The 23,124-nt window shown below is 37.3% G+C and overlaps 1 protein-coding gene across 9 annotated transcripts in view; it reads left to right on the top strand.

Annotated features, from left to right (window-relative positions):
* Nucleotides 1-23,124, top strand: part of EDEM3 (ER degradation enhancing alpha-mannosidase like protein 3) — a 78,831-nt gene that overhangs the window by 5,512 nt on the left and 50,195 nt on the right. For all 9 annotated transcript variants that reach the window (XM_059412766.1, XM_059412772.1, XM_059412769.1 and 6 more), the window contains exons 2-6: nt 78-123; nt 14,078-14,178; nt 14,910-14,949; nt 20,544-20,656; nt 21,577-21,730. In XM_059412766.1, the coding sequence (XP_059268749.1) occupies nt 78-123; nt 14,078-14,178; nt 14,910-14,949; nt 20,544-20,656; nt 21,577-21,730 (454 nt within the window). The remainder of the gene's footprint in view (nt 1-77; nt 124-14,077; nt 14,179-14,909; nt 14,950-20,543; nt 20,657-21,576; nt 21,731-23,124) is intronic.

The following is a 23,124-nucleotide window of genomic DNA, read 5'->3' as shown; positions in this document are numbered from 1 at the left end:
GAAGGAGCATTAACTTTTTTAGGAAAAACTTCTAGAATGTACTTAACTTTTTTCCATTTCTGCTCTTTTAAAATTAGGAATCAAGTACTGGAAATGTTTGATCATGCTTATGGTAACTATATGGTAAGTAGAAGTCTTATCTTTATACATCATTTATGTGAGTGGATTATTATATAAAAAATAGCTGCAGATTTTGAAACCTGTATTAATAGCACATTCTTTTTAACGGAAGTTTAAAAAAAAACAGTGCAAGCATAGACTAACAGTGTTTTTGGTAATTGGTTTTTAGAGAAGTTTAATTGGATAGCTATGAAACTGCATTAGATTAGGTAACTTTATATTTAAGTAGTTTCCTTTGATGAGATCAGCAATGTGAGTGATTAATATGGTTAGATATTGTGGATGTGTATGCATAAGATGTTATCTCCAGCCTTTGGGAAAATTTTTCTCTTATTTAAAAATACTGTTTACAATATTGCTTCATATACTCTACGAAGAAAACTGTTGTTGAAAAGAGACAAAATATGACCTAGTTTCTGTCCAAGTTATGTCTTAATAGTGGGCTTTGATTTGAATATATTCTACTTTCTAAATACACTGATCTGTATTGTTTTAAAATGTCTTAGTCTTCACTTGGGATGAAATTGCAGCTTTAGTTTTGCAAGATGAAAAAGTTAGGGAGCTCTCTTGCTCAACAGTGAATATACTGAATGTTGCTGAACTTAAAAATGTTAAAAATGGCAAATTTTATGTTTTTTTAACCACAATTAAAAATTTAATCCTCCCATAGTACAGGGAGCCGCTTGGGGGATGGCAAGGCTGGGGGGTGTAGGTGCCCCCTATTTCTTCCTGCCTCATGCCCCTTAATAAAATGATCTTAGACTTCAGGAAAAAAAAAAATGTTTAATTTCTAAAAAGATGAGCTAGCAACAAATTTTAGAATTCAAAGAAAATTCTCTGTGAATTTCTATAATTTTGAAAAGAGTAATCAAATTATTCTGAGAATTCTTATGAATTTTAAAATATGTTTTTGGGGGCGCCTGGGTGGCTCAGTGGGTTAAGCTACTGCCTTCGGCTCGGGTCATGATCTCAGGGTCCTGGGATCGAGTCCCACATCGGGCTGTCTGCTTAGCAGGGAGCCTGCTTCCTCCTCCCTCTCTCTCTGCCTGCGTCTTTGCCTACTTGTGATCTCTCTCTGTCAAATAAATAAATAAAATCTTTAAAAAAAAAAAAATATGTTTTTGCATTTTAAAATATGTTTTTAGTTTTTTACATTTTAAAATGTTTGTGCATTTTAATGTACAAATGTACAAATATTTTAAAATGTGTCAGATTTTCTTTTATGATGAAAGCCTATAAAATATACTTGGGAAATGTTTGACAGAGAACTAACTTTAATTGATTTTGCTTTAAGTATATTTCAACTGATTCTGTGAATCCATTTTTCATTATATATAATGCAAATATCTTCATATATTAACATCTTTATAAACACCTAAGTATACACACTTTATGTGTTCGTGTACCTTTTTTTTTAGCTTTTTATTTTATCTTATTTTTAAAAAGATTTATTTGTTTATTTATTTGACAGAGATCACAAGTAGGCAGAAAGGCAGGCAGAGAGAGAGGGGGAAGCAGGCTCCCCACCAAGCAGAGCGCCTGACGTGGGGCTTGATCCCAGAACCCTGGGAATCACGATCTGAGCCGAAGGCAGAGGCTTTAACCCACTGAGGCACCCAGGCACCCCATTTTTTTAGCTTTTCAAAAAATTTATTTGACACTGAGCAGAGTGAGTGAGAGAACACAGGTAGGGGGTGGGCAAAGGGAGAGGGAGAAGCAGGAAGCAGACCCTCTGTTGAGCAGGGAGCTAGACTTGACTTAGGGCTCCATCCCAGGACTCTTGAGATTGTGACCCAAGTGGAAGGGAGACACTTAACTGACTGAGGCCATCCAGGCGCCCTGCATTTTTGTATTGTTTGAACATGTTTTATATTTGATAATTCTTACTCCTTATATTTCGTTTTTCTAGGAGTCTATATTGAGTTCTTAATAAATGTTTTTTGAAAATAATGGTAATGTAACTTGGGGTATTTTTAACCATATTGAAAACACAGTTTTAAATTCATTTCTAAAGACCTTGGCCATTCTCTTAATAATTCCCTTAATCGTTCTTTCAAAATTATTTATCTCTGGTTAGTTCATTCCATTTGGGCCAAGCAAAATTGAACAAATCTAGGCCAATAGTTTTGTGGTGGCCAAGTGGATCGATGCTATACCCTCAAACATTAGGCATCTCACAAATGCATACTTTTACTTCCAAAGTTGAATGAAAGGGTATACAGCTGGATCAGTTCAGTATATTTCACTGTGAAGAGGATCCTCTCTTTGTAAAGCACAGTATTTTAATTAATTAATTATTTTTTACAAAGATTTTACTTATTCATTAGAGAGAGAAAGCAGTGGGGGACAAAGAGAGACAGAGAAGAAACAGACTCCCCACCAAGCAGGGAACCCAGTGTGGGGCTCGATCCCAGGACACTGGGATTGTGACCTGAGCCAAAGGCAGATGCTTAATCAGCTGAGCCACCCAGGTGCCCCTAAAGCACAATATTTTTAATATCCCTGTCCCTTTTTAGGTAAACATCATAAATTTCTATCGATACATTTTTCCCTGTTACAGAGTTCACTTAGTAAATGGATTTATGACAGAGCTCTCTGACAACAGAGTACTGACAACAGCTCTCCGAGGACTTCCTGGGCCAGTTCCTATTTTTTGGACCCTAATTGGGAAGCTTTGTATTACACCTCCCTACCTATAAGATTGAAAGGGGAGGGATTTCAACCCCGAAGACTGGGAACTCCTGGAATTAACACGCCCCTTCATTTTTCCAGTGGATCCACACCATCTGCATTCCTCTGCAATACATATTTTTAAAAGTTCAACGGTTTTACCACACAAGTGACTCTTGCAAGGTACTTGTGCTCTGCTTAGTTTATGTGAAGATTGTAACCCAAGATTTAGTCTGGAATTCTCATTTCCCTTTTTCAAGTTCAGAACTAACCTGAAACAGTTCTAAAATATTAAGCAGAGACCAGGTGCTCTGTATTAGTTATTTGAAGTCACCTGAAATTTTTTTTCCAGTTGTAATACTCAGAAACAGTATTAGTTTGCTGTAAAGCAAAAGCATATAGGTTTTGGAATTAGATGGGTTTGAGCTCAAATTTTGTTGGACCCTAAACAGTTCATTTAACCCCTCTGAGCACTATCTTATGTAAAATGGGCATAATTGTCAAGGGCTATTGTAGCTTGTAAGATTGTTGAGAACGGGGATCATTTTATTTATTTTTAATTTATTTTTTAAAGATTTTATTTATTTTTTTCATAGAGAGAGAGAGAACAAGCAGGGGGAGCAGCAGGCAGAAGGAGATGCAGGCTCTTTGCTGAGCAAGGAGCCTGATGCGGGAGGGACTGGATCCCCAGACCCTGGGATCATGAAAGGTAGACGCTTAACTGACTGAGCCACCAGGTGTCCTGAGAACAGGGATCATTTTATTTAATTTTTAATAAATTCATCTTTTATATGTCTTGTGCCTGAAATCATGCCTGGTACACAAATGCTTATTGAATTTTTTTTTTTTTAAGATTTTATTTATTCATAGGACACAGAGATCACAAGTAGGCAGAGAGGCAGGCAGAGAGGGAGGAGGAAGCAGGCTCCCCACTGAGCAGAGAGCCCGATGCGGGGCTCGATCCCAGCACCCCGGGATCATGACCTGAGCTGAAGGCAGAGGCTTTAACCCACTGAGCCACCCAGGCGTCCCCTTATTGAATTTTTTTAAAGAGGGGCACCTGGGTGGCTTCAGTAAGTGTCTGACTCTTGGTTTCAGCTCAGGTCATGAGGTGGAGCCTTGAGTGGGGCTCCATGCTGAGTGTGGGGTCTGCTTAAGATTCTTTCTCTTTCCTTCTGTCTCTGCCCCTCCCCCTGCTTGTGCTTGCTTTCTCTGTCTCTTGAAATAAATAAAATATTTTTAAAAAATAAATTTTTTTGAAGCTGAATTGAATTCTTGTGAAGATGTAATCAAATAGTGATTTTTTTTGTATTTGATTATTATGATATATCTTTGCCTTTTAAATTCAAAGAAATCATTTAACAAACTTCACGAAAGATACAAGTTTATGGTGAGTTTTGGGATCTATAAGTCTGCTTGTTTTGTTGTAGTGGTTGCCTGCTATGCTGAAATGTAAGTACGTGGCACATGGTGGGCTTTTAATAAGTGCTGAAAGCTTTTCATTTCTCACTAGTCCTTTTTTATATTATTCTCCATTCTAGTGAGCATTCAGAGCAATTCCTTTTAACTTTCTTGGTTCCTAGGAGACCAATGGATTTCCAAAGATGCAATATAATATTAAGAGCGAGCAAGAAGTCTAGAAATGGAACAGGGCACTATGAGCTAGCTATGTTGCAATGAGAAAGTTACCTAATCTCCCTGAGTCTGTTTCCTCACTGCTGTTGTAAGGATTGAATAAGTTAATATAATTCAAGTATGTGGATCTAGTGTCTGGCAAATAAGAAGCACTATATAAGAGTTTATTGCTACTGTCATTATTCATTCTCTGCTTGAGATTGAAATTGCCCTCCTAAACTTCATCCAGGCCTTTAACTGAGAGCTTATTCTTCCCATTGTACATACAAACTTCTTAAAACACATTCTTTTCTGTTTTGGGCATGTACCCTTTGAGCTTATTTTTTCCCTTACCTTTTTTTTTTCTTTCTTGATTCTCCAAAGTTCTGTAAATACTGTTTTTCAATAACAGTGCCCTGTAAGGTACCACAATACTGCCATCCTTTGTTATATCCAGGAATTTTCTGGTTTTATCAATTATTGGCTTAAATATTAACATTATAACAACTATGTTTGGCAAATCTTTAGCCTTGCTCCAACTGCAATTTATCCACAGTAAATTGCACAGATGGCTTTCTTTTTCCCTCAAATAACATGAAATTAGATGTTTGTTTTGGCAGTTCTTGTGTGGCCTTATTTAACCTCAGACCATAGCCACTTCAGCACTTCTGTTAGTATGTTTTTAGTACTTACGTTGAGGTTACTTTTCAGATTAATTTAGATGACAAAATGACATGTATTTAGGCCACCAAATGCAGAACCGTTTTAGATCTGTGCTTCCTGACCTGATACTTGTCTCCCAACGTTTTTCCGGTTACTGTCAACTACCCAAACTGTTAGAAGTAAAAACTGTTAAGGTAGAGCCTTAAACATTACAAATAAACTTTAAAAGAGTTGGTAAGCACAGTTTCTTTTACCTAGTAGAATCATACCTAATAACCACTTTAAGCTTGATTTCATGAGAGCATAGTTCAAAAAACACAGTAGATTCGTCCTTATCGTTCAAACCAAGGGAAAATATAACTTCCTTATAGATTTCTTGATTTATGTAAGATTTCTTAGAATTACTTTTATCCCCCCAATGTTACTTTCTTTGAACATTTTTTATTGTGGTTAAAAAAAAAAATATATATATATATATATATTTACCATTTCAACCATTTTTAATTTTTTAAAAAAGATTTTATTTGTTTATTTGACAGAGAGACACAGTGAGAGAGGGAATTCAAGCAGGGGGAGTGGGAGAGGGAGAAGCAGGCTTCCCGATGAATGAACAGGGAGCCCATTGCTGGCCTCAGTCCCATGACCCCCGGATCATGACCTGAGCCAAAGGCAGACGCTTAATGACTGAGCCACCCAGGTGCCCCCATTTTAACCATTTTTAAGTGGAAATTTCTATGGTATTAAGTATGTTCACCATGTTGTGCAAACCATTACCATCTCCAGAACTTTTTCATATTCCCCATTTGAAACTCTGTACCTAATGTTTTCTTTTTGATCATCAGAAAGTAATTCTGGGCGTGCCTGGGTGGCTCAGTGGGTTAAGCCTCTGCCTTTGACTCAGGTCATGATCCCCGGGTCCTGGAATCAAGCCCCACATCAGGCGGGGAGCCTGCTTCTCCCTTTGCCCCCCTCTGCCTCTCTCTCTCAAATAAATAAATAAAATCTTTAAAAAAATAAGAGAGTAATTTTGTAAATAAAGTACTTTAAAAGTGGTACTAATGGCTGGGAGGAGGGAAGTTATAAATTTATGTCTTTTCTTGTGTGAATGAGTGTGGGACTATCTTTTGTTAACCAGTGTTCCTTGCCCTGTACTTTTAGAGCATCCTAAACTTTGTCCAATTGCCATAAATTCTGTAGTATCCCCTTGTAATATTTTATTTTCACACTCTGATACTCTGTATAGGATTTTAACTCAGTGGAATAAAGTTTTTGTTTAATTAGGTATAACTTACAGATGAAAAAAATTTTTATTTTATTTTTTTTAAAAGATTTTTATTTATTTATTTGACAGAGGGAGATTACAAGTAGGCAGAGAGGCAGGCAGAGAGAAGGGGGGAAGCAGGCTCCCTGCTGAGCAGAGAGCCCCATGTGAAGCTCGATCCCAGGACCCCAAGACCATGACCCAAGCCGAAGGCAGCGGCCCAACTCAAACTGAGCCACCCAGGTGTCCTGAAAAAATTTTTTAATTTTACGTACTTGATTCTGAGTTTTGACAATTGTTTCTATTTGTTTAACTACCACCACAGTCATGACATACTTTTCCATCAAAATGCTTCCTCATGCTCCATAGCAGTCAGTTCCTTTTCCCTACCTCTGACCCCTGGCAACCACTGTAATCTGCTTTTGGCACTAGTTTTTCCTTTTTAGGGTTTCATATATGGCATCATACAGTATGTAGTCTTCTGATTCAGATTCTTTTTTTTTTTTTTAAAGATTTTATTTATTTATTTGACAGAGAGAGATCACAAGTAGGCAGAGAGGCAGGCAGAGAGAGAGAGAGGAGGAAGCAGGCTCCCCGCTGAGCAGAGAGCCCGATGCGGGACTCGATCCCAGGACCCTGAGATCATGACCTGAGCCGAAGGCAGCGGCTTAACCCACTGAGCCACCCAGGCGCCCCTGATTCAGATTCTTTTAACATGATGGTGTTGAGATTTTAGCCATGTTGTTGGATATATTGTAGTTACTATTAATTGCTTAGTAGTATTCAGTTGATTTGATAGAACACACTTTATCTGTTCACCAACTGACAAATATTTGGCTTGTTTCTGGTCGTTGCCTATCATTAAAAAGACTGCTATGAAAATTTGCTGTGAATGCAAATTTTTATGTGGACATACATTTTCATGTATTTCCCAACTAGGAACAGGATTGTTAGATTATATGAGAAGGATAAATTTAACTTTGTAAGAAACTGAAAAACTTCCCTCAAGTGTCTAATATTTTGTGTTCCCCACCAGCAATGTATAAGAGTTTTAGTTATGCCACATCTTCTCCAGTACTTGGTATTTTCGGTCTTTTTAATTTTAGCTATTCTAAAAGGTATGTAGTGGCATTTTATTTTGACTTTGACTTTTCCCAATAACCAATGATGTTGAAAATCTGTGTGCTTAGTATATCTCTTTTTTAGTGATGCCTGCTCCACATCTCTTGTCTATTTCAAAATCAGGTCGTCATTTGTCCTGATTATTGAGTCATAAGAGTTAAATACTCTGGATATCAGTCCTTTATCACATATATCACATAGCACAGATATTTTCTCCCCCTCTGTGCTTTGCCTTTTCTTTAACAATGTCTTATGAAGGCAAATGTTTTAAATTGTGATCAAATGCAGTTTATCCTTTTTTATGATTCCTATCTTATATTCTACCTAAAAATACTTCCCTAGCCCAGGCCACAAAGATTTTCTTCTAGCTGTTTTAAAATTTTAGCCTGTTTATTTAGGTCTATCACTCATTTTGTGTTAATATTTGTATATAGAATGAGGTAAAGATTGATTTATATTTTTTTCTATGTAGATATCCATCTCTATCTAACACTATTTGTTGAAAAGAATATCCTGTTACCACTGAATTACTTTGGTATCTGTGTAAAAGTAGTTAACCATCTATGTGTGGGTTTGTTTCTAGACTATTTTTTCCCCATTGATCCGAATATCTATATGCATGCTAATATCACACTGTCTTTCGTGTGATATTAAGTTGTGAAATCAGGCAGTGTAAGTCTTTCAGTGTTGTTCTTTTTCAAAATTGTTTTGGATATTCTGGGTTATTTGCATTTCTTTTTTTTAAGATTTTATTAGAGAGCGCAGGTGTGTACATGGGACATGCGCACGTGTGGGGGGGTGGGGCATGGGGAGAGGAAGAGAGGGAGAAGTGGACTCTCCACTGAGTAGGGACTCCAGCGTGGGGTTCCAAACAGGATCCTGAGATCATGACCCGAGGCAAAGGTAGAGGCTTAACCTACTGAGCCATCCAGGTGCCCTGGTTTGCATTTCTCTGTAAATTTTAGAATCGTGGTATCAGTTTCTACCAGAGAGAGAAGTCTGCTTGGTTTTGTTTTATGCAATTGTTCTTGCTTTTAGGTAGGCACCTGTTCTACTTAATTTGTATAGGACTCTTTTTATCCCTGAGTTTTGTTTCTGAGTAATTATTGTGCTTTGTGGTTTGAGTCATAGCAATAGGAATTACTTGTCCCTCATTCTAGCAATACATTGTGAAGAGACGGTATTACTATATTACTCTATTATCTCAAGTAGACAGGATATTTGAAGTGTAATGGCTGTTTATTTACCACGTAGGCATTGCTCCGGATTTACGCAAACCAGCTGTAGTTCGCTTTGTGGTTAGCCCAAAGAAAATGCTGTGGTTTTTGTTTTTATCTGTAATCTTGAATTAGCAGGGCATAAAGTATTTTTACGTCTTGTTCAAAGCTCCCTTATTTGATCATTCTGTTTGTAATTGCTCCTAATATTTTTCTTATCTTGATAAGCCTAGGGTTTGAGCTTCATATTTAATTTCAGACAGAAGTGTTTTTGCATGTGTGTGTTTTTGCAGAACCCTAGGAATAGTATAAAGTATTCTAAGCCGTGGTGGTTTAGATAGTAAAGAACTCCTTACAGTCAAATTAACATTTGAATGATACTTTACGAAGTTTCAAAATTCATCAGCAAGCTGAAAATATATCACTTTTGAAGTACTTCAGAGTGTTGTTTAGATGTGTTCAATACGAAACTTAAGCAATAAAAAATCATATGCATTCTGGGAAATCACAGTTCTTTTGGCATTAACACAGAAAAAGAAGTTAGGAACTCAAAATGTTAAAAGATAAAATTATTAGGAATTTATGCTAAAAATTGTATATAATATTAAAATCACAGTATGTTCAATTCAGAATTTGGTAGCTGCATGTGGATTCTAATTATAGTACAAACAGTTGTCTGGGATCCTTTCCTCAGGAAATGAATCATTATGGAGCACTAAACTTTTTTAAATATCTGAAGGGTTGCAGGCTTCAGTGCTTTTTGTATTCTTTAGCCTACTTTATTATTATTTTTTTGTCTTTCCTTTTCTGTTTGACCAGGTGTTTAGTGTTATGTCCTCTATTCTGTTTTTCTGCTGCTAATGTGCTATGGATTTGGCATATAGATCGTTGAGTTTAGTGAGAGGCTGTAGGATAGAGCTGGGTATGGAATTGGGAGTATTTCTGCTGAACTTAAAGAATTAAGAATCATGGGAACATACAGGCATAGGTGGTACAAGTCGTTCAAGGTACGAGGGATCAGACTAGTCTTAGAAACTTTGCCATGATGATTCTCAGTGGATGTAGGGTTGTGGAACAGTATCCTCAAATTTCGGAAGGGAAGAAAATATGTCTCGAGCATTTTATAACATTCATTTTATTTTTCAAGTGTAAGACAAGAGACATCCTAACCCAGGGATACTAGAGAAATAACAATACTGATGACACTCTAAAAAACCGAGAAACAAAAACATACCTGAGGACAAGTCCAGGCAACCAACAGCTGAATCAAAATAAAAAGTCAGGAATGGAGAAGCCATTAGAAAAATGGTATGAGTTGACTCTACTTAAGAAAAATTCTGATACTAGCAACTGTGGGAATTAGGGTTCCAGACCAGAATACAAATGTTACAAACCTTTTAAAATCTTTGTCAAAATATTGAAAATTCTCTTTCTGATGGTTATAAATGTACAGAGATTTTAAAATAGCACAACTAACATTCAAAATATTAGAGACTTTGAAAATTAAAGTGTTATTTCTTTCCAAAAATTCATTAAGATTGGGTAGTCTTGCCTCCATTGCCTTCATTTTAGTTGTGTAACCTAAGATAACAGCACACATCTTTTCTGTGCATCTGTGAATTGTCCTCCTGCTTTCAAAATTTGGATCAGCTGAAAAAATGTTACCCTTTTCCCTTCCCTGAAATACCTCTGGGAATTCCTTTAATGAGAAGTGTTTTTGCAGGTATCCTTTCCTTTGTGACCTGGTCACTCTATGTTGCAACCACTTTCTTCATCTATGTGGATAATTAGGCCCTCACTCAGTTCCTGTAGATGCACATCTGCTGGTCTCTGGAGTGTCAGTGTGACCAACTGTCCCTGGCCAGCTGCTCTCTACAGTGTTTATGTTCAGTTCAAATTGCACTTTCAGTGCCCTCATTTTTCTTTTCTTCGCTGAACTTTCATCCTTGTTGGCTAATTTCCTTTTTTGATTATCCATCCTCATAAATTGTCACATTGTCATGTCTGATTATCACTGGCTGACAAGGGGATAACCACACGCTTGGTATGTATGAGCTAAAAACTAGACACACGGTAATCAAGACACTGACTTTGAAAGAAGTGATGTGAGTGATCACTGATCATGATGAGTGTCGGTTATTTATGTAGTGACTTGTGGGTTGAAGAACTGGCACCGAAATTTGTCTTTTATGCACTCACTTGCAGTTAATACACGGTGGTAACTGAATTTAAGTCATGTTGTTGAGAGTTTATTTAACTAGATTGTAGAAACTCCTATGTAGCGAGGCCAGGCAGGTTGAAGACTGCCTGTAGTAGCATAATTGGCAAAAATCTTAAGTTGAATGAAAGATTTTATTTATTTATTTGACAGAGAGAGACACAGAAGGAGAAGCAGGCTTCCCACAGAGTAGGGAGCCTGATGCGGGTCTCAATCCCAGGACCCTGGGATCATGACCTGAGCCGAAGGCAGATGTTTAAGGACTGAGCCACTCAAGCGCCCCTATATTACTGTTATTGACAGGGAATCAGTGAATATTGTCTGAAGTTGAAATATATAAGCACAGTGATTCTAATCTCTAATCATAATCATGTAATTAATTTTAGAGGAATCTTCTAGGGACTGTCCCCTAGTGAAAAAAATAAAGTTCAGCAGGACTTTCTTGTTTCTGTCCTTTTCTGCCAGTAGGTGGGGATCCAGTCTAGTTTTACTGAAGCAACTATCCAACTTAAAGAACCTACTTCTCTGGCTTATGGCCATGTATGCAAGACCAGTAGTATCAACTCTTATACCCTTTGGGCATTAACATAATTCTCCTGAAGTCTATTTTTATTTCTAACGCCCATACCATTGTCACTGCAGCTTCATCTTCTGTACTCCATTATTCACTTTTGGTACTTAAGAATTTTTTCTTGTTCTTAAGCTCAGCTATGTTTTAAAAATAATTTAATACTGATACAGCAGTTCTATGTATTTGTAATGAATAGGAGGGAAGATTTTTGTGTCTGTTTCATTATTATCTGGATTAGAAATACTCTGTCATGGTTGTTCTTTAAAAAAAAAAAAAAAGAATTCCAGGGGACCCTGGTGACCCAGTCAGTTAAGCGTCCAACTCTTGGTTTCACTCAGGGTCATGATCTCTGGGTCCTGAGATTGAGCTGCATTGAGCCTGGCAGAGGGCTCTGTGCTCAGTAGGAAGTCTGCTTCCCCTCTCCTTCTCCCTCTACCCCTACCCTGACGTGTGCATGCACACACACTCTCTGTCTCTCTCAAATAAATAAATCTTTAACAGAAAATTTTGCTCAAAGTAGTATCCCAAATGATAAAATTCCTATTAATAAATATTAAGAAATGTGTGAGACCTAGAGAAGAAAACCAAATTCATAAAAGAAGATCTGAATTAATGTAGTGATATAGTACATTCCTAAATGGGAAGAACCAGTTGGTAATAATGTCAATTCTTCCCCAAAGTAGGCTCTTCCAATTAAAATTTCAGTGGAGTTCTAGAGAAAATCTAAAGTTATCCACAGAGCTAAATTTGAAAAAGTAGTTAAAAATTTTTTGAAGAAAAATAATTGGGGGGAGTGAGTTGCTGTCCTAAGTAGGAAGGTATAGTGGAAAGGTAGAATAATTAAGATAATGGTTTGGAGCAGGAACTAGATCTGTAGGGCAGTAGGCATAGGAAATAAATCTGTCAAGCAGATCGATCTGCAGAACAAAAATGAGGCTATAGGAATGTATAGACAATTTTGAACTAATAAAGCTGCATTTCAAGCAATTAGGGAGTGGATGGTTTGTTTAAAAAGTGGAATTTAGGAAATTGGCTCTTTTGGGGGGGCAAACACAGCTATATCCCTATTTTACATCATAAGGGGTATTAGATTCCAGATGGAGTAAATCTCTAGACAAAATAAGGGTGCTCTTTTCAGAGGCTCAAGATAGCTTTCTTAACCGTGCCTGAAATCTAGAAACCATAAAGGAAGAGACTCATAGTCTTAACTACATATTTAAAATAAAAAGCACCAAAACAAAGTTAAAAGATAATCAAAAGAGGCGCCTGGGTGGCTCAGTGGGTAAAAGCCTCTGCCTTCAGCTCAGGTCATGGTCCCAGGGTCCTGGGATCCAGCTGTATCGGGCTCTCTGCTCTGCAGGGAGCCTGCTTTCTCCCCTCTCTCTCTGCCTGCCTCTCTGCCCACTTGTGATCTCTCTCTCTCTCTGTCAAATAAATAAATAAATAATCTTAAAAATAAAAGATAAAAGACAGGAGAAATATTTTTACTGTATATAACAAACACAATGTATAGAGAATGTCTTGGCCAATAAGACAACCAATAGAAAATGGACAAAATATATAAACAGACATTTCAAATAAATAGCAATGACGAATAAAAAAAAAAGTTTATTCTCATTAATAAAACTTGTGTTACCATTTTTTATGCAAGAGATCGGCAAAATATAAGTGATTGGTCATCTCCTGTGTTAGAGTATTGTTGGGATATAAGTTAGTGTCTTCAGTTTGTAGGTATCAGAAATTAAATATCCATACCTTTGACCCACTGGGTGTATTTCTGGGGATTTAATCTATAGAAATACAAGCATATGTGCAAAAGATGTATGCATATACATGTCTATATAGTGAAAAACTGAGTTCAATCTACATATTCCTCAAGTGAGGAATAAGTGAATTGTAGTGTATCCATACTGTGCGATACTGTGAAGGGCGGGCACCGTGAAGGATAATATGCTCTCGAGTCAGGTCGCCAGGCTCAAATTCTGGATTTGTCATTTACTAGTTGCATGTCTGGGCTTACTTACCTTCTCTGGGCCTCAGTTTTCTCCTCTGTAAAATAGGGATAATTGAATCTGTTTCAGAGGTGTGATAATGAAATGAACTAAACTGTGTAAAACAGTGCTTAAAACATAAGTACTTGGTAATATTAGCTAATATTAAATGACCACTTTGTAGTTAAAAAACACATTTATAAAATTCTAGCGTGGAAAAACCCCACGGTGATTAAAGTAAACAAATTTTAGAGCAATGTGTGCCTATGGCATGAGTACCTATTTATAAATAAAATGTAAATTATGTATGTGCCTGTATTTTAATGTATGTGGATAAATTTGGAAGCATAAATGCCAGTCTTAACAGTCGTTATCTTTGAAGAGTGAGATTTGGTGGAATGGAAGCAGATTATCAGATTTTTAAAGAAAGATTTTTTAGCATTTTTTTCTTAGGCACGTATGACTTTATAACTAAATTTTTGAAAAGGTTCCCATAGACTTAAGAATAGTAGAACTTCTGAGTAACTTGCATCTTCCTTTTTAAAAAATAACTGCAAGAAGATTGTGTCCTCTAGATGATGTTTGCTTTCTCTTATTTTCTTCAGTGACTCACTGTAATTTCCCTTGCAGGAACATGCTTACCCAGCTGATGAACTCATGCCTTTAACCTGTAGAGGTCGCGTTAGAGGCCAAGAGCCAAGTCGGGGGGATGTTGATGATGCCTTGGGAAAGTGAGTATTAACGCGGTGGATGGTGTGGCAGCTCAGGGTTCTGAAGTCTTAGACATCCTAGATGCAGCTTACAGTTGTATTTCTGGGGGTTGGTTAAATTTCAAGGACTGCTTTAAGTGAGACTTTAAACTCTTTTATTTCCTTCTGTTATGTTTTATAAAAAATCAGTTTACCTCTTAGATCAGTAAAGAGTTGCTAAGATGAGTATAACTTTTGAAATGTATATAAAGTCATTGATACATTGTAAAGTGTTCATAGTTTAATATTTTTTATTTTTTAATTATTTGAGAGAGAGAGTAAAAGTGGTGGGAGGGTGGGCAGAGGGAGAGGGAGAAGCAGACTCCCTGCTGAACGGAGAGCCCAACATAGGACTTGATTGCAGGATCCCAGGATCATGACCTGAGCTGAAGGCAGATGCTTAACTGACTGAGCCACCCAGGCACCTTGGTTTCATATTTTGATGGTTTAATAATTTTATTTGCTTTAAAAGAGAGTTAATGAATATTTCTATTCATTTTGAAAGATACGTAGATACACTGAATATTAAATGTAATGTTTAAGCCTTTTCGGGTGCCTTCGGTGCTTTATAGGTTACATCGTACTATAGATGCCTGGAAGTCCTAGCTGATAGAAACTGCCAGTCGATAAGTCATAGATAGATCTGCTTATACGTTCATGGATAAAATATTCAGACTTCTAATGGTTTGTGTCTCATTATACTTGTTTCTTAGATTTTCCCTGACACTGATTGATTCTTTGGACACTCTTGTGGTAGGTTTGAATCCTCTTGAATTTACATATTTTATAAGTTTCATAATTTGTACACTCAAAATATTACGAATGCAGTCATGATGCATTAAGTCTGAAGTAGAAGTTTTCAGAATTTAAGGTCTTCTGAGCTTTGCTTCTAAATAGCTCTTTCACAGTATTGAGTTGATGTCATGTAAATATCAAGTGAAAGTATGTAGAAGTCATGGAGGTATTAAAATAATTTATAGGTATGGTAGCTTATGTGATGGCACTTTTAATCAGGAAGGTTGTTTCCCCATTATGCAAGGAGGTTGAAGCTATTGGAAGAAATTAATTCTAGAAAATGCCACTGATATTCTTGATCCAGAACGACATGCCACAATGATACTGAAGTTGTTAAACTAGAATTCTTAGGTTCATAAAAAAATTTAATTTTTTCACACCAGTGATTTTTAGCACCAGGTGTTCACTTCTTGGCAACTGTTTTTGACCTCATGGGATAAAAATCATTTTAATTAATTCTGGTTGGGATGGTTTGTAATGGCAGAGGAGAAAGATTGAGTTCCAGATGTCATAATTTCTATATACAGTATCTAATTTTTTACTTTGAGATCACTTACAGTATAGGCTTGGTTCAGGATTTTCCTTTAGACCTAATTCTCAACTTTGAGTAAATGTCTTGAGGATTGATTAATATTTTAAAAAACAACAACAAAAAAATCTTTGGGCTGGCAGGAACTTTTCGGAACCAAGCTTTTCTTTCCAATATTGTTTGTACGTTCTTTTTTCAATGGGCATTCTCTTTTTCTTTTCTTTTCCTTTCCTTTCCTATCCTCTTCTCTTCCCTTTCACTTCCCTTCTCATCCCTCCTTCTTTTTTTTTTTTTTTTTTTAAAGATTTTATTTATTTATCAGAGAGAGAGTGGGGGAGAGAGCAAGCACAGGCAGACAGAATGGCAGGCAGAGGCAGAGGGAGAAGCAGGCTCCCCGCTGAGCAAGGAGCCCGATGTGGGACTCGATCCCAGGACGCTGGGATCATGACCTGAGCCGAAGGCAGCTGCTTAACCAACTGAGCCACCCAGGCGTCCCTCATCCCTCCTTCTATACCAGCACCTTAGGAGGATGACCTATGAAGTTTTAAAGAATATCCCCTTCTCATGAATTACTCTGATTTAATTATTCTGGAGCAGGGCTTTATTACTATTTATGCTCCTAAAGCTTCTCTTCATTTATAAAATGCAGCCATGGTTGAGAAGATTTTTGTTGTGAAGCCTGCATTGTTTACAACTTTTACAGTTGGGTCAGGGTTTCAAAAGTTGTGACTTTATTTCTCAGAGATTAAAGGAATATGGGAACTGTATTATCATGATTATGAGAATGAGAATATTTGTATGCCTTATTTTTGGTTTAGTGGTCCTATGTGTTCTGTTATAACAGGGCTTCCTTTACAAATAAAAGGCAAAGGTAAACAAGATATCCCGGGAGGCACAGATTGCCACCCTGGAAGAAGCCAGGTGGTGTCCTTGTAACTGTAGCTAGGTCATACTTCTCAGGTCTACCTTGACGTGGGGGAAGTAAGTGAGGAGCAGTAGCTGTGTGTTAGGAAGGATCACAGCTGAACTTAACTTTGTCTCTCGTTCTGTCAGCTTGGCTTTCTTTCCATATAGCAAATTCCCCATCATCTCTCTGTAAGATTTTCTTGAACATGGATCTCAGATATCATATGCTTTAAAAAATCTTAACAGAAATGAAGGAGAAAAGGTAGTATCAGGCTACATAACTTTCCTAAATTTAGAAATCTGTTGGCTTCTAATTGAGGAGCCATTCATTATTACAAAGGTTCTGTCTTTCATGTTATACCAGTTGTATACTTTGGCTTTAATTTGCAAAATATCCCAGGACCGTCAGCAGCAGCAGCACCTGACAACTTGTTAGAAATGGAAAATTCTAGCGCCTCATCCCAGACATACTAAATCAGACAGTCTGGGAGCGAGGCCCAGCAGTCTGTTTTTTAACAAGCTTCCAGATGATTCTGATATGTGATAAAGTTTGAGAAATACTGTATAATACTGCAGTACTTTTTAAACTTCAATGTATTACAAGTCACCTAGGGATCTTGCTAAAATGCAGATTCTGATCCAGTAGACTGAAGGTAGGGTCCAAGAATCTGTGTTTCTAATTAGCTGCCACTTGGTGGTGCTGTTCGTGCTGGTTAACAGGCCATACTCTCCGTACTGTGTGGTATAAACTTGAGTTCTGGCTCCTTGTGGCAGGGAGTAATAAGGAGTGATCACATAATACTGATGTGTGCAACCTCGGTCAAATCATTTAACTTCTCTGGGCTCCTGTTTTCACCTTAGAAGGGCCTAAATTAGGTATCTAAGTTTCTTATTAACTATAACATGTTATTTCTTACTTATCTTTGGTTCAGATTCAGATAAATAACTCCTCTATTTGTTGAAATTACCCTCAGGAGGAGTTAAGAAAGGTAGATAAAAATCTTACATTTAAAAAATGATACTTAAAAGTGAATTGGGATAAATCAGAGGGGGGAAAGAAGCAGGAGAGACTGTGGACTATGAAAAACAAACTGAGGGTTTGGGAGGGGAGAGGTGTGGGGAGATGGGTGAGCCTGCTGCTGGGTATTGAGGAGGGCACTTATTGCATGGAGCACTGGGTGTGGTACATAAACAATGAATCTTGGAACACTGAAAAAAAGAATACTTTATAAACTCTTTAAATTTTAGTCTCTTCAAGTAGGAATAGCCTAAGTAACTTACTACATACCATCATAACTTTGAAAGATAAAAATTCATTTTGAATTTTTATTACTGTTTGAAACATTTTTTTAAATAGAATTTTCTGTCTAGTTTAAACAGAAAATTAGTTTAGAAAATTTTTTCCTACTAAAAAAAGGAATTGTTTTGGTACATTTTAGTAATACACTTAATAGTATTTCTGATTTACCTTACCTTTACACTGTGATTATTTTATTTGACTTATTTGAAAATAATAATAGAATGTATCACGTGTGATCTTTATAGTCTGTATTACCATGTAAGCTGTAGAAAAATAGATACCAAAACAAATTAAAGATGGTGCGGAAAGGAAGAGGCCTGAATTCATCTTTGTTATCAGCTAAGAGCTTAAAGAGTTCATTAAGTAATAGAGCAGTTGGAATGAATTTTCTAGCTAATTATGGACAAAGAGAATTCTTTCCACTTTTAATCTCCTTTGAAACAAATAATATTGGTATAATTCTTGGGAGTAATTCTCAGGAGGTAGACCTAGGAAGAAGAGTAAGATTAACAAAATGAGACTAAATGTGGATGAGTGGGGAGTAGCACAGTTGATTTTCATTCTAAAAGTGATTCAGGGCTATTTGCATCTGCACTTGTTGCTACAGAATTTACATGGATATAGAAGTGGATAAGGAGGAGTGTTTTTTTTAATCATTTTTAATTTTTTTTATGATTTTATTTATTTGTCAGAGAGAGAGCGCATAAGCAGGGGGAGTGGCAGGCAGAGGGAGAAGCAGGCTCCCCACTGAGCAAGGAGCCCAGTGTGGGACTGGATCCCAGGACCCTGGGAATATGACCTGAGCCGAAGGCAGACGCTTAACTGACAGAGCCACCCAGGTGTCCCAAGCAGTTTAAGGGCAGGCTTGATAGTATATTTTACTCAGAACTTATCCTGACTTTTACTTTTATTTGAATTTTTGTCAAATATTCTTCTTTTTTTTTTAATTAAAAGATTTTATTTATTTATTTGACAGACAGAGATCACAAGTAGGCAGAGAGGCAGGCAGAGAGAGAGGAGGAAGCAGGCTCCCGGCTGAGCAGAGAGCCCGATGCAGGGCTCAGTCCCAGGACCCTGGGATCATGACCTGAGCCAAAGGCAGAGGCTTTAACCCACTGAGCCACCCAGGCTCAGTCTTAGTCAAATATTCTTATGGAATGTTTTATACCTATATTAGAATTTTTAATGAAAGAAATCAAGTGAAAGGCACTCTGAAGTATTATCAAATAGGAAGATTAAACAAGCAAGAAAAGGAGAACTACTTTTAATGGATCTGGGGTCTAAATACCGGGTAATTGTGTAGTTATCGAACAACTTATCACCGCCACTAACCCAAGAAATGAGCAGGTAAGGCCCAGCACGCTGCCTCAGCCAGCTGCTCTCTCCCTGGGAATGCCGAGGGAGCTGGACAAATCAGAAGCAGAGCTCCTGGCTGGTTATGCCAACACTGTTTTTGAACAGACTCAGATAAACTTGTGGCAAGAGAAGCCAGTAACTCAAGAGAGGAAGGTTTGGAAAAGAGAAGGGGAGAGATTTCTTTTGGGGCCTGGCAGCTGGGGGGGTAGCAGGCACAGGCCTTAATACAGACCTCTCCACAGACAAGGTGGATACCTAGAGTTTTATAAGGTGAGATTGAGGGTAGGGGTACATGCAAGAGAGCAGGCCGGGCGCGTGTGATTGAGGGCGGAGGTTGGTAGGTGTTCATCCCGTAATCAGGGGCAAGGAAGGGATGTGTAGGCTGTGGTCTTCTAGGCATTCCATTGATATCAGGACTTTTCTGGTCTGGCGGTTGGAATGTTCTGGTCACTGCAAAATGTCTTGTCAGTGGCTCAGGGAAGTGTGATGAGCAATAGCACAATGAGTAGTAGCTAGAGCATGAATTAAGTGGTCTTGTCTATTTCTGGTTTTAACTGTTGGGCTTAATAGTTGAACAAGAGAGCTCTCTGACACAGCCTCGATTTTGACTGAAAAATCAGAGCAACTATGTAATGCATTGGCCCCTTCACAGAACTGATCACAAGATTCCACAGGATTGTTAACCTAGTTAGGATTCTAGACCCTCATGGTGATAATGATAATAATAACAGTAATGATGTTAAGCACTTACTAAGTCAGGCACTCGACTGAAAATACTTTACATATATTACCTCATTTAAGAGGGCAATCCTGCAGGAGTGGATATTTCTTCTTTTTTTAAAATTTTTTAAAGTTTTTTTGATATTTCTTCTTTTTATGGTTGAAGGAAGAGGTTCAGAGATGGAAGTCACTTGACCAAGATTACTCAGGTAGTGAGTTCAAAACAGGGCTTGCTCTTGATTACAACATTAAACTCCTTTATAGTTAAGGGTCAGGGTATCCATGCGGGAGGATTGCGGGTGGTATGTGGTTTAGGATTAGTCAGTCAATCATTCTCTGAAGGGTGTGCTCTCTTTTGAAAACAAGCAACCTTTAAAATGATGTTTGGTGAATAGGATGGTTTTTGTGATATTTTGACTTGGAAACCAAATCCTGGTAGAGCTCATCTCATGTAGCTCTAGGTCAAGGGTAATATATTAAGAAACCAGTTAACAGTTCTGATGATGTTTTAAAGTCTTAATGATTTCTGTGTATCTAAAAAAGAAATATATAAAGATTCCTTATAATATAGGCAGTTAATTTTGGTGGGTTTTAGATACCACATTTTTATCATTGGTTTAAGGGAAACATTTTGTATATGTCACTTTTTAGAGTCTTACTGTATTAACTTTTAGCATTTCATTCTAATGCTATTTCTCTTTGACTTGATAGAATTTTATTTTCATAATTTTCTTCTCCTAGGTATTAAATAAAACTAAAGAATTTGAAGATGCGGTGAGAAAAGTTTTAAGAGATGTTAATTTAGATAATGATGTAGTTGTATCAGTCTTTGAAACAAACATCAGAGTTCTTGGGTAAGTATGTAAGACACTAAAGCTATAATTTTAATAACAGAAAAGCCAAGGTCTACTGTGTATTTCTTGATGGTAATAAAGCAAGATATTTCTTATGTTTAAAAGATAGAAGTTGGGATATTATGAAACAGAGGCTCTGGGATGACTGCATTATATTAGGCACAGACAGCAGCAGACATTGGAAATTGTTGCAGACTCCCCCCCCCCCATTAAAAAAGGATTAGAGGTTGAACATTTGCATATTAACTATAGCTCAGGTTTTTCACTAGTTTCTGTAGTTTGCTAATCTTAGCCAATAACCCTTCGGGCCAAATGAAATTAAATGTATAATACTACCACTCAACTCAACAATCTAAAATGTTTTTAGAACATTTAAAAATATTGAATTACAGGATTTATTAATTCAAGTTTCAGCATTATTAAATTTTTATATTTAATGGTTACTTGTATGTTGTAACACATTTCCTTTTGACAGGTAAAGTAAGTCAGTTTAGGAAATATTTATGTAGCTTTTCACAGAGTTTGTTAATCTATTATATTTAGTACAGAATTGGGGAGGGTTTTTTAATGCTATACTGTAAGAGTTAAAGGTTATGTGATGATATCATTAAGTTAAATTTTAAAGTTGGTAGAATCAAAAGTTGTCAAGTCTTTTGTTTTTAAGGGTCTTCTTTATTTTAAGAAATTTTAAGGTATTTGAGAATGCCAAATACTTCAGCAGATAGAACATTTAAAACTTTCTTGTTTTATCTGTGTTTTGTCATAAAATGAACGGCCAGAGTTAGGTGTAAAAAAGAAAATGTTCTGAGGTCTTTCCTTATGTGTGCTAAATTGTCGATAACAAGGTACCCACATCTTTTTAGGTGGTGACTTTTAAGTATCTGTAAGAAGTGGATAATGTTTCATCTCTGTGCTTGTAGGGGTCTTTTGGGTGGACACTCATTGGCAATCATGCTGAAAGAAAAAGGGGAGTACATGCAGTGGTACAATGATGAACTTCTCCAAATGGCCAAGCAATTGGGTTACAAACTTTTACCAGCTTTCAATACTACCAGTGGCCTTCCTTATCCAAGAGTAAGTAATTCTGAAAAATATGGCAGCCCTTATATTCTTCCTTTATGGTCTTAAAAGAAATGAATTTTTGTAATTGGAGCCATTATTCGTCATGTGCTTAAGGCTGAAGAAAAATACTTGATAGCTATATAAAACATTTATATTGACATTTCAGTTTTGCATTTGAGTGATATGAGAGTTTAGATTCATTTAAGGCTTTTATGTGTCACCATGTAACCATAGATTAGATTATGCTGCAAAGAAGGAAGAAACAGATGCCAGACTAGAATTTGGGCACAGAATTATTTGTGCGGAAGATACATTTGAAACAGTGAGAGTGGGTGTTGGCTCCCCAGAAGAGAGGATATGGAGAGAATATAAGACAGAGGGGAATGAGGAGGGGCGCCTGCGTGGCTCAGTGGGTTAAACCTCAGCCTTCGGCTCAGGTCATGATCCTAGGGTCCTGGGATTGAGCCCTGCATCAGGCTCTCTGCTCAGTGGGAAGCCTGCTTCCTCCTCTCTCTCACTGCCTGCCTCTCTGCCTACTTGTGATCTCTTTCTCTTTCAAATAAAGAAACAAAATCTTAAAAAAATAAATTTAAATTTAAAGAAAGAAGGGAATGAGGAAGTAGAGCAGTGGGAAGGAGGGGGTTCAGAGACTCTGGAGGAACCACACAGTTGTAGCTTTGGGATGATGAGATTTAGATACTTAAGAAAACACCTAAGACAAAAGGAGGTGTTTTAGAAAACAATTGAAGAATTAGAGGCAAACAGACCCTTAAAGGATGTAATGTGAGAGAATAAAGGGTAGGGAAGGGTTCCAACTAGGTGAAAACACAGGAAGCATTCATTTTGAGATTTTTTTTTTTTAAGATTTTATTTATTTATTTGACAAAGAGAGATCACAAGTAGGCAGAGAGGCAGGCAGAGTGAGAGGGGGAAGCAGGCTCCCTGCTGAGCAGAGAGCCCGGAAGTGGGGCTCTATCCTGGGACCCTGGGATCATGACCTGAGCTGAAGGCAGAGGCTTTAATCCAGGCGCCCGGTAAGATTAATTTTTTAAGTCTCTAAAGAATAAGCCAGAGGGAAAAGAGTAAAATAGGAATAAGATGGGTATGTACAGTAGTTTAGGAATTATACACAACTTAGTAATGACTGAGGTGTCTAACTTGGACAGGAGGGAGAGACCAATAGCATTAATAAAGAAATAAGTCAGGGGGGCTTGGGTGGCTCAGTTAGTTAAGCAGCTGCTTTTTTTTTTTTTTTTAAAGATTTTATTTATTTATTTGACAGAGATCACAAGTAGGCACAGAGGCAGGCAGAGAGAGAGAGAGAGAGGAGGAAGCAGGCTCCCTGCTGAGCAGAGAGCCCGATGCGGGACTCGATCCCAGGACTCTGAGATCATGACCTGAGCTGA

This window comes from Mustela nigripes, chromosome 10 (assembly GCF_022355385.1).
Source record: "Mustela nigripes isolate SB6536 chromosome 10, MUSNIG.SB6536, whole genome shotgun sequence".
Classification (NCBI taxonomy): domain Eukaryota; kingdom Metazoa; phylum Chordata; class Mammalia; order Carnivora; family Mustelidae; genus Mustela; species Mustela nigripes.
The sequence above is the reverse complement of the archived record's forward strand: the minus strand, read 5'-3'. Positions and strand labels throughout refer to the sequence as shown.